The sequence below is a fragment of the Chelon labrosus genome, assembly GCF_963514085.1.
Source record: "Chelon labrosus genome assembly, chromosome: 22".
Classification (NCBI taxonomy): domain Eukaryota; kingdom Metazoa; phylum Chordata; class Actinopteri; order Mugiliformes; family Mugilidae; genus Chelon; species Chelon labrosus.
In genome coordinates, this window is record NC_140355.1 from 17,581,324 (window position 1) to 17,595,560 (window position 14,237).

The window sequence follows — 14,237 nt, forward strand, 5'->3', positions numbered from 1 at the left end:
ATCCATCTCAGGCTCTGTCCTAAACCTTTCAGCTGATGGCATTCTTCCTTTTTCAAGAAACCCAGACAATGATCTTTTAATGATCTTTTTTTCTGCACATCTTACATCACCACCTACACGATGAGTCTGAGAACAGGCAGAGTGTTAATGAGGCTGCTGAAATGAGAGGGGTCAGAAAAGGTGACCGGTTCTAATGTATTTTTTTTTAACAATCTCTTCCTCCTAGTTTGCGGCGCAGTGCCAAGCTCATCTCAGAAGCCCAATCTTAATTTTGCCATCTTGTAGAGGTGTGTCTTTTCTGTCCTTTGAGACTGAAACTCCTGCATGGACTTCCTCCCTGGGTGGCATAAGGGATTAGAGGTTAGCCGAGACTCTCAGCGGGGATGCGGCTAGATGCTAACAGGTTTTGGCCTCAAATGAAAAGCAGTGCAGCATGAGGACAAGGCTGACTTTATAAGATAAAAGCATCTTGTAGGCCAGGGAAAACATTCAGAAGATGTTTTATTTCTGCAGCATCAGAAAGCCAGCTCACAAAGTTTGCCTCCATCTGTGTTTTTTTTTTTTTTTTTTTTTTTTTTTTAAAACAGAGCACAGCAGCACTGACCTTTTCCCAGGAAGTACTTAAAGAACCATCTGGTATGGTACTCTGGATTCTCCAGATGGACATCGGTTCTCCTCCAGGTTCCCGGAGTGTAAACCGCAGTCTGTTTGTCACGCACACAAACCCACACAAACACAGACACACACATGCACGGCACATTGTCATCATGATGGTCACAGCTTGTGTCACAGCGGTCTTCTCTGTGGAGAGCGGTTACACAATGCAGCCGTTCAGATTATAACACAGGGCAAGAAATCAGGGAGCAGTGAGCTACAGTCTGACCATCACCATATGAATAACGACGATGTAAAGATTCCCACTTGAAAGATGGGAGGCTAAAGGTTTGCAACGTAACTCATACCAAGGTAAGAGACAAAAGCAAGGGAGTAAATCACATTAAGACATGGACATATACTGCAGCTACACTGGCAAACTGACTGTAAAAACCAAACATGATCAACAAATGCTGGAAAGAGTTTCAGTTGTAAAGTATATACATTCTGAGATTGTTTAGCTGTTATAGTATGATATTTTTGGAGATATGGTGAGGAAGACAGCTGATTGTGTACAGAGACATCAAGGACAGCGTAATTTTGCTGCACTATCTGAGCTGAAGGTTTGTGTCACTATAAAATGCAGTTGGTCTGGTCTAGGTGGGTGCTACATGTCTAAGTAACATCCACACCAATGAACGCCAGGTCCAAAAGTTTCACAGCAGAACATTGAATTGTCACAAGATGGTCAATGTTATTCACCTCTCCTGTCAGTGGTTTTAATGTTATGCCTGATCAGTTGTTTTTGGAACTCCCCTCAAATTGCTGTAAACTTTTTGTCCATTCACCTCCCGTTTTTGTGCCTAAACTCCTTGGTCCTGCGTTTGGGTCCTAGTTGTCTTGGGCAAAGAGGAGCAGCGTCTGCAGGTGGGTGCCGAGGTAGGTGGGCGATGCCTACTGCAGGCAGAATGACTGTAGGTCATTTGCAGAATCTGAGTTTGCTTCAATTTTCACCCAAAGAGTATGCCACTTGTTTGGCATATATGTCAGTATTAGATATTTATGTATATACATTTCTTCATCTAATATACTAGGACTGTCCTCTTTTTCCACTTTACCAATTTCGCAAATCCGTTTTAGGCCACCGACAGAAGCAATTTGTAGCGGCAGAGAAAAAAAAATCAATACCGTCTTAATATAAAGTGATCATTAGGGGAGCTTTAGAGATGCAAGTAGGATTATTTGGTACCTTAGGACGGAGCCAGGCTAACAGTTTTCCTCTGCATCCAGTCTTTAAGCTAAGCTAAGCTAAGCTAAGCTAAGCACCTCCTCGTCATAGCTTCATATTTAACGCAGAACCATCAACTTTCTCACCTACTTCCTGGCAAGAAAGCAAATAAGGTTAAATGTCTATAACTTTAGGATACATAAAAACTGTAATACACAAAAACCTATGCATCATTTACTACCTGTACCTGTTGATGGCTGCCCATAATTTTTCGTGGTTAGAGCAATACAGGACGCGGGTGGATAGCTGGGACTCATTTTGCGCACAAAAGCGTATTACAGTGTACGTACCTCATCCGATGAGCCATTCTCCACCCTGAAGCGCCCTGCCCTCTGAATGGCCCCATCTGCGTCACTGGAAATCAGCTGAGAGGGACACGGAGAGAGAGACAGAGAGAGGCAGACATGTTTAAAATTAGACACCTGACAAACCATGACTCGAGGCAGACAGTAAGAGGTCATAGAGTGCCCGCAGACAAAAGAGGAACCACGGCAGACACATCACCTCCATGTGACAACAACAGCATGAGTCCCGCCGCGAATGTACGAGCAGTCCCTTCGCTTGTCTACATCACCAACATCTCCTTGCTCCTACAGGCGTCAATAAGTCTCTGCAACGAGTCCTTTGCTGTAAAACGTGTTTAATTTTTTTTCCCCCCTCCACATTTACTTCATTTTCACCCGAGACCCTGTACTTATCGGCCCAATTACCTGTCTCTTGCTGACTCACCTCTCTCTACTACAGCTCTGGAGTGGAGACATTATGAGAGCAAAAATGGGACAGTTAATGGTAGTGTAAGAGACTGAGTGAGACGAGAGAGGGCAGAGGACAAGAACACAATGTATCCCGTCCAATGACATACAACTTGCAGAAATGGCTCGATGCTTTAGGAAATACTGAACACTCGTTCACTGTCTGGCTCGCTGAGAGTTACGTGACATTTAGGCAAGCCCCATGTGTAAACTCTTGCACTTGTTACTCCGTTTTGCAGAGGCACACAATGAATTAGCTTTAGCTGGTGGTGGTCGGTCGGTCGGTACGGCACAGACTAAAATATCTCAACTACTATTGGAGGAAGTGTTCGGAAGTTTAGACATACGAGTTAGCCGCATGATAACTCACTAAAATAAGGTAGGCGATCGTTTACACTGAATTGTGAGCATGTTACTAAGCTAGCTTTGCTAGCTGTGCTACTCAGTACAACCTGATGAAGATGCATGCATGGGAAGAAACTGGTATTGTTACATATTGAAGATGAGCTGGCCTCCACTTTTTTTTCCAGTGCTCCAATGGCCTGGCAATGCATCAACCAATCATATATCTTGTCAAACTTCCCCAATTTTCCACCAACTTATGAATGGATGATGAAATCCAACAATGTCAGTGGAACCCTCACCAGGAACGTAGCTGGGTGATTCTGTCTTACATTTGCTGCGTAGCTTTACTTGCTTTGTTTTGTTTTTAGTGTCCCATAGATGCCTTGTGTTTGACTGTTGGTTGCAGTGGTTTAAACATCTTTACAGATCACTAGATCTATTTTGACCTGCTATATGCATTTGTGCGACCAAAGCATGGAGTAAAGTCTGGAGCCCAGACTATTGATGGTTTGGACACAACATGTTGATTGGTTGGTTGCAAAGGCTAGCTTACATTAAGCTAGGCTAACAATTTCCTAGCTGCATTTGCATATTTAATGTTTTCTTTGTTTTATTGGTTCCGTTTCTGTATAAATGTCCCAGTCGGTCAGTGCTGCTGCTGTTCACCATCTTCCCTTTGTCCTTGTGGATATCTGCAAACCCCTCCTCAATCTAATCCTCTTCACGTCCCCATTTCCTTCTAACCCCCCCCACCAGCCTCTCACTGAATGATGTTGTGTTACCAGGCAACAGGGAGCCTCTCCTCCCTTGCTGCATTTTTTTTTTTTATTATTTCTTTTTATTTATTTCTGCATCTCTGCCTTTCGCTCTTTGACCCTCTTGATTGCTGCTCTATTTCGCCTGCCTCGCCGACAGAGGTCTCCGCTCTGCCAGTGTGTTTAAAAAAAAAATATATAAATAAAAAAAAGAGTTCTGGCATGGGCTGTGTCTCCCTGCACACTGAAATATGGCCAGATGGAATGAAATGGTCCAGAGAAGCCAAGCAAAAAGAGGATGAAAAGCAAGTTCCTGAGAGAGAAGAAGTGAAGAAGGAACATTAATCTTCTGATTGTTTTCTCTATAGTTTATTTCATCCATTTCAGAAACGGAGAGAAGCCGCCTTCAAAAGTCTTGTTTTGTCTGACCAACTCATAGATGTTCATGTACAAAAGCATAAAGCAGAGAAAGCATACCATTTTATTCTCTAATAAAGAGATTTAAACCAGGTCTGTCATGTTATAAGGTAACGCCAGAATATGCTAAAGGTCAAACCAAATGCAAGATACAGGAGGCAGGCAAGAGTCAAAGAACAGAAAGCGAGCTTCATTAACATAGAGTTGATTCCAGACTATAACAGACAAGCCGAGGAAATATCTAAAGTCAAACCATAGGATGCAAAAATAAAAGGAACAAACGGAAATAACTAGAAAGCACGCCTGGAAGAACACAGGCATGGAGCTACAGCAAGGAACACAGGCAGACGAAGCGGCAACCGAAAGGGGAAGACACTGAACTATAAATACAAAAAAGGGCGTCTCAAGCAACTGGTAATAAAGGAAACTTGAAGGAAAACACACAAAGTATAAACACGGCGTCAAAATAACACAGGAAATAAACCAGTGAAACCAGGACACGGAAAAATATTTTTCACCCACCAATGGAGATTTTTAGATTAACGTTAATATTCAAAGACCATTGGTCAATTGGTGATTAGATCAGTGTATATCCATACAGTGGGAGTGACTGGGGCACCGAAACGCAGCCTCTAAATAACACATTATCTGCTGCGAAACTCGTTCATTTCATCAGTATTTTGTTATGATACGCTAGTGCTATTCCCCGTTGAGTCTGGAGTTACCGGTTATCATCATCTGGGGTCTGTAGATCAATCTACAGAAACAGCGTTTCGGTGCCCCAGTCAGTCCCACTATATGGATATACGCTGGTCTAATTATCTCCCGAACCAATACGAATTACACAAAAGTTATATGGGTGAGTAAACCCATGCCAGAAATAACGTTCAGGTTGTAAAAAACAGTAGTTCTCCTTTAAGAGATTTAGCACGATCTACCCTGAGTGATGCCAGGGCAGACAGCTAGTGATGCTAGCTTTAGCCATTGCATTTACAGGATATATCGCTACATAGCTGTTGCCGAAATTTTTTCTCCAGCCGGTGGGCCACAGCTAAATCTATGAGCCAAGCAAGTGGCAACAATAATAGGAAGTACCGGGTCTAGTTTGGGCAGGAGTTCATGAGCTGAGAACGGAAGATCACAAAAAGTTCTGCGACATCTAGTAGAAACACGAAACCAAATCTGTAAATTACAGTACGATACATTTTCTGTAGATGTTATTAGATTATCATTAACAATTAAAATTGAATGACAGGCAACAAGAAAACGCAACCTCCTCGCTAATAAACGTACTTGTTACCTACGTCTAGTTTTCAGCTTTGCCACTAGCTTTTATGCCCTACGAATAAAGATTCTGAAAAGGCTGACCAAGCCTGTGCAGAACTAAGCGGTGCACAGTGTTTTATCAGTTTGGGTGGTGAGCCCCACTTCAGCCGATCACTAGATCATGTTGGACTGGTAAAGGATGAGGAAGAGTGATGAGGGAGCACTTATCATGGAGAGAGAGAGAGAAAGAGAGAGAGAGACACACACAGAGGGTAGAAGTCCATTCAAAGCATTCCTGTGGGTGAGGGAGGATAAAAGGCCAGAACTTCACGTCCTGAGTAAAATCATTAATAACTGTCACACTGACTTTATTGTTCATGCTAAATTAAATCTGATACGCAATACTGCAGCTGGGGGCTTGGTGCAAAGCTCATAAAGGAAAATTTTCAACTTCAGCTTCACTGGAGTGGGGTGTGAGAGAGGCACTCAAATCGTGACATGTAAATAATTTGTTTTTAATCTTTAGGTCGTGGTAAACATTTGGCCTTTCCTACATACAAGACACTCTCATATACTGTATCACCTTATGCTACAAGCCTGAACTCAAAGGATTCCTTCGCCTCACAGGACTTCTTCAAGTTCAAACTCGAATGACTCAACCGAAATGTTTCTCATGTCATCAGCCAAGTCAGTCTTTGAAAAATCAGCCAAATCAATAGCTATGATGTGCAGTACTCCCAGTACAAGAGGCACACTAAAAGAATAAACGCAACTCATGTCTAATGTCCTTCAGATGGCGCATCAAACACGTTCGGTTTTCTTCTTTCAGACCCACGTACCAATCAGTCTAATCCTTAAAATCTCCATGAAAGCGCTGTCAGAATGCCATTTGTTTCCACACATTTCCAAGTGTCCAGTTAAGGCAGAGGAAAGAAGACCACCCCCCACTTGAAAAATCAAGTCCGGTCTGATTAGTCAGCTCCGATGGCATGAGCAGACACCATCCAAACATGAATGAGCCCAAGCCAAAGTCAGCGGTGCTGCTTATGAAGAAAATTCAAGGTGTTTCATTGGATCCAAAAATTATTATGCACCTACCAGTGCAGGACGATGCATCAACATTTTAGTAATTTTCCTGGTTATTCCAAACTCTGCATTTGTCATAATTATCCTTACTACATTCATATTTTATCTTCCTAATTGCACACAGTAGCCACAGTGATCTATAAATGGAAAATTTATGGAATTATTTGATGTTGGTTTGACATACCCTTGTCCATGTTCGATTTGTTTCAAGCATCCCACTAATTTAAATTTTTATCTCCTTTATCCTTAAACTGTCTGCTGCTGGAAAACTGCAAATTTCCCCACCGTGGGATGAATAAAGGATTAGCTTAGCTTAGCTTAGCTTAGCTTAGTTTGAAACTGGTGACACTTTCCCGAATGGTCCACAAAATAAATTTGCTAAAAGTGTACTTACTTACTCATTAAAATGTTATATTTATAGCTTACACAAACACTGCTTCCACTATACTAGCTAGCTTTGGGCTATTGGAAACTCTGATTGTGATGAATCACATTAATTATGCTACTGTGACGCTGCCTGGTCAGCGAACCTTTGCCTGGCTAGCCGTCGGACACTGCTCCCAATTGAAAAAGATTGAAATCCACAGTCGCCAAGTGACACAAACACCAGATCAGTCAAACTAAGAAAGCCTGGCGACTGCTATAATGAGTTTCATTTTATTGAGAGTAATGACAGGAGACCACAGTGTGCGATCCGTGTGCAGGTGCAAGGAAATGATGGGCAGACGAGCCAGAGTCTTGCTGGTGAGACTTTTTCTGACGGAGGAGTGAGGAACACAGCCGGGAGAAAAATCAAATGGTTAACCTTGCAGCAGTTTCGGAGAGGAAAAAAAAACACGCAGGGGGTTTATCTGGTGACTCAGCAGATCCACATACAATTGAAGGCACCACCTGCAGTCGTGTGAGGTTATGCGGAAAACTGTTCCTCTTTCACATGACACAGTAAGAAGGAGGGAGGAACACACATTCTGCACACTGACTGCATGAAAGGAAAATGAGGATCTAAGAACCACAGCGTGTTCTGTGACAGTTTTTATGGCATAGGCTATTCACTTTGTGATTGGCTGAGAAAAAAATATCCCAATCAAATCAATAACATCAATGAAAAGCAGCTAAATTAAAACAAATATTCCTATCAATATAAGTCTCCCAGCCCTTTATGTGCCAACAAGTAAAGCACTAGCTGCATTTACACCCTAGGGTATATGGCACGTAATGAGATAATAAAATCCGGCATATAGGAAGCCAAGGAGGTTTACTGCAGGTGTGAAGCTCTGATAAACAACAGAGAAGCTCCTGCGCAGTAATTGGCGACGTTTTAGAAGTGGCTGCAGAAAACACTGCACCCTCTCCTTTCATACGCATATTAATAGGGCCGGAAAACAAATATATTTTCTGCCCATTTCCTGGCGTGGCGGCATGTGCCCCGTGTTTACGAGTGAACGAATGAGCTTTGCCATTCAGTTAAGATCTGTGTTTGGAAAATGGAAAGTAAATGTCAAAGCTGTGGACCTCCATCTCCCTCCATTTCTCTTCCCTCCTGCAACATTAACTGTCCAATCGCGAGATAATGGAGGGGAAACCAATGCAGCGTTCAGACGGAGCAATGCACCGCCTCCCAGGTGCACGTGTGTGAGGCTGCATGTGAGGGGATACATATATATATTTATATAAAAAGACATTCAGTGTTAAATGTGCGTTTAGGTAAGTGTTTGTGCTGCACTGTGCGAATAGGCACTCTGCTGTTTTGGGGTGAAAGAATGGAAAATGTCAGGAGAAAGGCGAGATTAAGCACTCTGGGGAGTCTGTGTGTGTGTCCGTGCAAACACACACGCATGCATTACGCAGCCATTGCTTCTAAATCATGCAACAGAAGAGTGGCAAAGAAGGAAAAGCTGCACTCCAACGATTCCCCCTGGACCGGGGGAGGCAGACGAGAGGCAACAGGGGAGAAAGGGGAGGGGGTGGGGGGGTCCGTTATGCTTCTACGCTTTAACAAACAACCCATAAAACACCTCGGCACTGCTTGGGAGAAATAGTCGAGAGCAAAGAGAAAAGGGGCACCAAATATATATATATAGAGAGAGAGGGACGGAATGAAGGATGAGGCCAACGGGGAAGAGAGGCAAAGAGCGATGTGTAATGACAACAAAAAAAACGAATGATAAAAGAATAATAGCCATCTCCACGAAGCGTAACCTCATGGGAAAAGGGCACGGCTTTCCAGCTTTATAGACGGAGCCCACTCTCTCTCGCGCGCACACTTAAACAGCTCCCATTTTAGGGCACGACTCGAACGTTTCACAAACACAATCGAGTGCTCGCAGAACCTCTGATTTCCCCAAGGCCTACGGGACAAAGGAGTGCCGCAGCGCAAGACAGAGAGATGCGTGCGTGTTGGCGTATTAAATCAATACTTTTGTGACTGCTGATAGATAATTGATCTCATCAGTGGGCCCGTTCATGCGCGCTCACAGTCCTCCAGGAAGGCGGCAGAACACGGAGGCCCAGGCAGCGGAGAAGGCGAGGGAAGGAATGGGAGGGGGAAGGAAGGGAAGAGAGGCAGGTGCACAAGCTGAAAGGAGATATGAAAAAGGGGGGATGAGGAGACAGAAAACGGTACTCTTGCAATAAAGCCTCATGCTGCCTGTAAATGGGGGTCGTGTTTGCAGTGTTCACAAGAATGCTCCGTCTCAGCAGCCCCCTTCTTCTTCTTCTTCTTGTGGTATTTATAACCTTAGCTGATACAATCTGCTAGCAGTAACAGTTATTTCATCCACCGTCACCTGAAAAACAGAAGACTGCTTTTCCTCAAAGAGATAGTTTCAAACAAACACGGTGAATTAAAAAGAAAAAAAAAGTAAATCTGGGAAATGTGCTCAGATGGACGCATCAGTAAGGGCTTAGCCACCAGGAAACACTTAATCATCAGAAGAGGAATGGCTCTGAACTGAAACTAAACAGCTTCTTCCTAACACATCCATGGTGTTAAGTGAAGCAAATCCGAATGTGAATGTGTGTGTGTGTGTCTAGACAGTGGGATGGCGGAAGTTCAGGAGAGTCATTATTCAAAGTTGCACTGATACACAAGAGAATATGAGAGGTGTGGGGACGTAAATATCCCGGTGTGTCACACGGACCGTCCAATGACTCAGGCAGGCCAGAATAAAAATACCGTAGCTGCAGAAGGGAAGTGAAATATGGCAAATGGAACCTTTTCCAGTGTTTGTTTTCGATGGTATTCACGATCAAAAGCCTGGGTGATGTTGGGATTTATTTTTTTTCTCTCCTCATTCCCAAGAAATTCAGTGAAAAGATCAAGATTAACCTGCTCAAACCAGTCCCTCAAGAGACACAACAATGGAGGAATGATCTGGAAAGATGAGATCTGGACCACGCAAGTGGTATTAAGAGCTCTTAATAAGGTGCCTCAGCAGTTTATATTACAGTGTGCTCCAGATCCCAAATGAACTGATCGTACTAACAAATGGTGGCTGTGTTGTCAAAGCCTGATTCTTTTGTGCCACAGACATCCATTGTGGTTAGGATTGTGTTTTTTTCTTTGTTACAACAATGGAACAGAGGAGTAAACTAAACATGCTTTGGGTACATAGATTATTCTAGTTAGTGGGATCATTTCATTGTTGGTTTTGGCCTTTTGTGGAATTTGTTGACATGAATGAAAATACAGAATAGGCCCAGGCATAAAAAGAATGAATTTAGTTTGCTAGCACACAATATAATCCTAGCACATAGGTATTTCGAGGCGCTGATCGCTGCTCAGCATGCATGTGAAAAGCTCTTTCATGCAGTGGAGAACTCCTGCAATGCAAATGATGATGCATAATGCATGATGTTTTTGTGGTCATGAAATAACAACCGGCTACATGTGAAGGGGAAACTTAGAGGTGAAATCAAAGTCAAACAATAACTGTTTTGTGGCTGTGCGCCACTGACTGCTCCTGATTAGCATTAACGCTACCTGCGGCTAGGACAAATCGAGCCGCGCAAACACCACCGCGTCAATACCTACCCATATACACTACACCAACACAGGCGATGACTAATCTAATGACTAGGACTGAAGGCATCGGGCAATCGACCCACCCACCCAGGAGTCACGCTGATGAGTGCAGCCGCTTTAAGGGCCCTCAAGAGTGGGCAGATGCTGCAGTGGAGCCTTGGATCACAGAGCGCCATGCATCAGCTGCTTTAATAGACAATTTGTTATGAATCAGAGGAAATGGGAGGTGGGGGCACAGATGGAGACACAAGAATTAAGAGAGTTTAATAAATTTCAATAAGGATGTTTGAAGCATCCAGATTTAAATAATTTCTAAAGAGGATGATACAGTCACAAGCATCTGGCAGCGTATATGAGGACACAAAGAAAGAAAGAAAGAATGGTCAACTCTAAAAATGATGGCAAATGGTAATTGTTGTTAAACTGAGACAGTTAAATCTATGATCTCCAACCAAAGAGAAAACATGAATGTCTCTAAGTATGGAGAACAACACAATATGGTAAGAAAGACAGAATAAGACATCTGCAAGTGTCCTGGCAAGCTCATATCCTCTGGGAGGGTTTGTCAGTTTGCATTTAAATTTGCAAGTATGTATATATGAATATCTCCCACTGTAACCGCCACTTTATTACAAGTACAATACAAGAGTTTATCCAAGCCTCAGTTTCAGTTAGGAACATACCGATCAGTATAGGTGCAGATACAGGCGTTTTTAAAATGATCAGATCGGGCTTCAACTCAGGCTTCTGTCAAAGAACAAAAAACACTTGCCTGTGGCGTCAAAACTTATTTTTCTTCTTCTGTTTTAATACCCCCAATGGACCCCAGCTGGGAAGAGAAGTCAAGGTCGCCCCAAAACAACCTGGTGACAAACCATGACAGCTGAGCTAAAGGAGATGAACCTTACATGGGGCCAGGCACAGCATGCAGCGCAAGACAGGTCCCGATGGAGGCATACTGTCAAAGCCTTAGGTCCCACCTGGGACGAAGAGGATTAGTAGTAGCAGTTTTAATGCCGATTGAGAAGAAGGATGTGGAGGAAGGAAGAAGGTGTAAGAAGGTGAAAGAAGAAGAAGGTGGAAAAAGAAGGTGGAAGAAGAAGAAGAAGGTGGAAGGAATAAGGAAGTAGAAGAAGAAGGTGGAAGGAATAAGGAATAAGGAAGAAGAAGAAGAAGAAGAAGAAGAAGAAGAAGAAGGTGGAAGGAATAAGGAATAAGGAAGAAGAAGGAAGAAGAAGAAGGTGGAAGGAATAAGGAATAAGGAAGAAGAAGGTGGAAGGAATAAGGAATAAGGAATAAGGAAGAAGAAGAAGAAGAAGAAGAAGAAGAAGGTGGAAGGTGGAAGGTGGAAGGAGAAGGAGAAGGAGAAGGAGGAAGGTATAAGGAAAAAGAAGAAGAAGGATGCTTAAAGAAAAAAAACTCAAAATGAAATGAAATACATCAAGAAGTACATAGTACACTCAGGCAAAGGCTGCCCCAAAACAACAACGTGCTGCATTCAAAAGAAGAGAAAAGTATCCTCGAGACTGCACCAAGGTGAAAAATATTACAGAAAGGGTTATGGAGTCTATTGCGTTGGATGACCAGCCCATTTTTGTGGCAGGTTTTCGGCGCTCGTTCGTCTAATAAACACAAAAACAGACGCAGTCACACACAGTGCCGTGCACACACGCTGAGAGTGGGAATAAATTCAACGTGACAGTGCAGTCAAAAGCCTCTGAGGCAGTGACAGTAACACTGGTAGGCAGGTGGGAGTGGAGCCGTCTGCTCACCAGTTGCTGCGAAAGATTGACAGCCAACCTCTCAACACAGCGGTTCTCAAACACGCGCACACAAACAAACGCACACACATCGGCTCTGACAGAAGTCTCACTGCTGTGCACTGCGGCACACAGAGCCGAGTCAAATCCGCATGCCCACACATAGAAACAATCAACTTGAAAGTGCGTCTGAACACCTCCATCGCTGTTTTTTTTCCCTCCTCCTAGCTTTCGTGTGTCGTGGTACACCGCACAGATTTGGAGACAGCCAGCACCCACTTCACCACCACCGCCTTCATCTCTGGGCCTCAGATGAAGACAAGTCAATTCATTGGGAAAAACATCGCCACGCTCTCTTAATTGTTGTAGGCTTCAGCTTTTAGTGCTCAACACACAAGTATGTGGAAGTGGACTGCGGGGATGTCACTGAATGAAGTGACAAGACTGGTGGGAGTTTTTGTTTGTGTTTTGTTGCCACCGTGAAGTATGTTTTTTTTGTTTTTTTTGCTCATCTGCATGGATGAATATTTAAAAATACATGTCTCTGAGTGTGAGCAGGCACAGAATACGGCAGAAACCTTGCATGTGTTGACTGGAGTCATTGGGGCATGATGGGACAGATGACCAGCATGTGTGTGTGTATGTGTAGCAGCAGAATATTGATTTTCCTTAATCTTTGGTTTATTAAGCAAATTAAGCTTCCTGCTTTGTTCCAAAAATGTTTCTATTCCACAAAAAGGCTCTCAAGCACTTTATGAAACAATCACATGACAGCAGCATGGATCTAGGGATGGCAAATGATGGGATTGCCATGATATTTTGAAGTGACGTTCATTGTCCCCCCCAGTGATGACACCTGCAGATGATGACTCCTGCTTAGGAGTCATCAGGAGGAGCTACTTTTCCTTGAGCGCCATCATTAGATGGACTTTCGTGGTTCACAGTGAAACGTGTTAATTACTACGGCATTTGCTGCTGATGTTTAAGCTCCCCAGAGGATACGTTATTCTGAACGCTGCGCAAGGAGTGTCATTGCCATGGGGGGGGGGGGGGGGGGGTTGTCTTGTCTAGGTGTGTGCTACATGTCTAAGTAACATCCACACCAATGAATGCCAGGTCCAAATGTTTCCCAGCAGAACACTGAATTGTCACAACATGGTCAATGTTATTCACTTCCCCTGTCAGGGGTCTTAATGTTGTGGCTGATCGGTGTATGCACCAGCTGTTGGTGTTAATCTTTGCTATGTGTTTAAATGCAACTTTTTGGACCAGACACAAAGGTTGCGAGGCAACGTCACGGTCGGCCTTTGTTGCCGGCAGTTCTTTGACGTTGGTTTGGTGTCTGTACCTTTAAAAGGAAATTATATTTCAAAAGTGTCCCTTATTCCTACAACTTCTAGTAGAAGTTCAAGAAAAAGTTTCATTATCAAATGGACTTAAGACTGAGTTTTGACTTCAAACTCTCTTATAAGGAGGCTTAAATATAACTGGATCCTATATAGCTCTATAAAGTCAGATGTGTGTGTGTCTGTGTGTGTGGACTGGAGTGAATCATACTGCCACACTGGTGTCTGTAGATGTACCTTCTCTTATTGGCAACCGCTGCCGCTGCTTCCGTGATGCCAAAAATAAAGCAAACAGACAAGGTGAGTCATGGCTCTGCTTATGCTGGTCTCTCTCATTAGGGAGACCCTGTTTTGAATCAATATCTCCCAAGCGGCTTTCGACATTTCAAAACATGTCGGAGCAGAATAAACTGCAGTTTAACTCGTGCCTACAAAAGATGCGACGCAAAGAGCAAAGCTATTTGTAGTCAGAACAATGAGGTAGCCGGGGCTAACGTTCCCAGACGCTGGGTCATCAACTCTATTTATCAGAGCAGTTGTTTTTGAGTAGAAAGTGATAAAACCAGTTGAACGCCTTGTGTGGATTTTTAGCACGTGGTGACAA

At 43.4% G+C, this 14,237-nt stretch overlaps 1 protein-coding gene across 2 annotated transcripts in view; it reads right to left on the minus strand.

Annotated features, from left to right (window-relative positions):
- The window catches only part of garnl3 (GTPase activating Rap/RanGAP domain like 3), a 77,555-nt gene that overhangs the window by 32,580 nt on the left and 30,738 nt on the right, over window positions 1-14,237 (minus strand). For both annotated transcript variants that reach the window (XM_084571663.1, XM_084571662.1), the window contains exons 3-4: window positions 2,173-2,247; window positions 605-704 (exon numbers count right to left, since the gene is read on the minus strand). In XM_084571663.1, coding sequence (XP_084427789.1) covers window positions 605-704; window positions 2,173-2,247 — 175 coding nt within the window. The remainder of the gene's footprint in view (window positions 1-604; window positions 705-2,172; window positions 2,248-14,237) is intronic.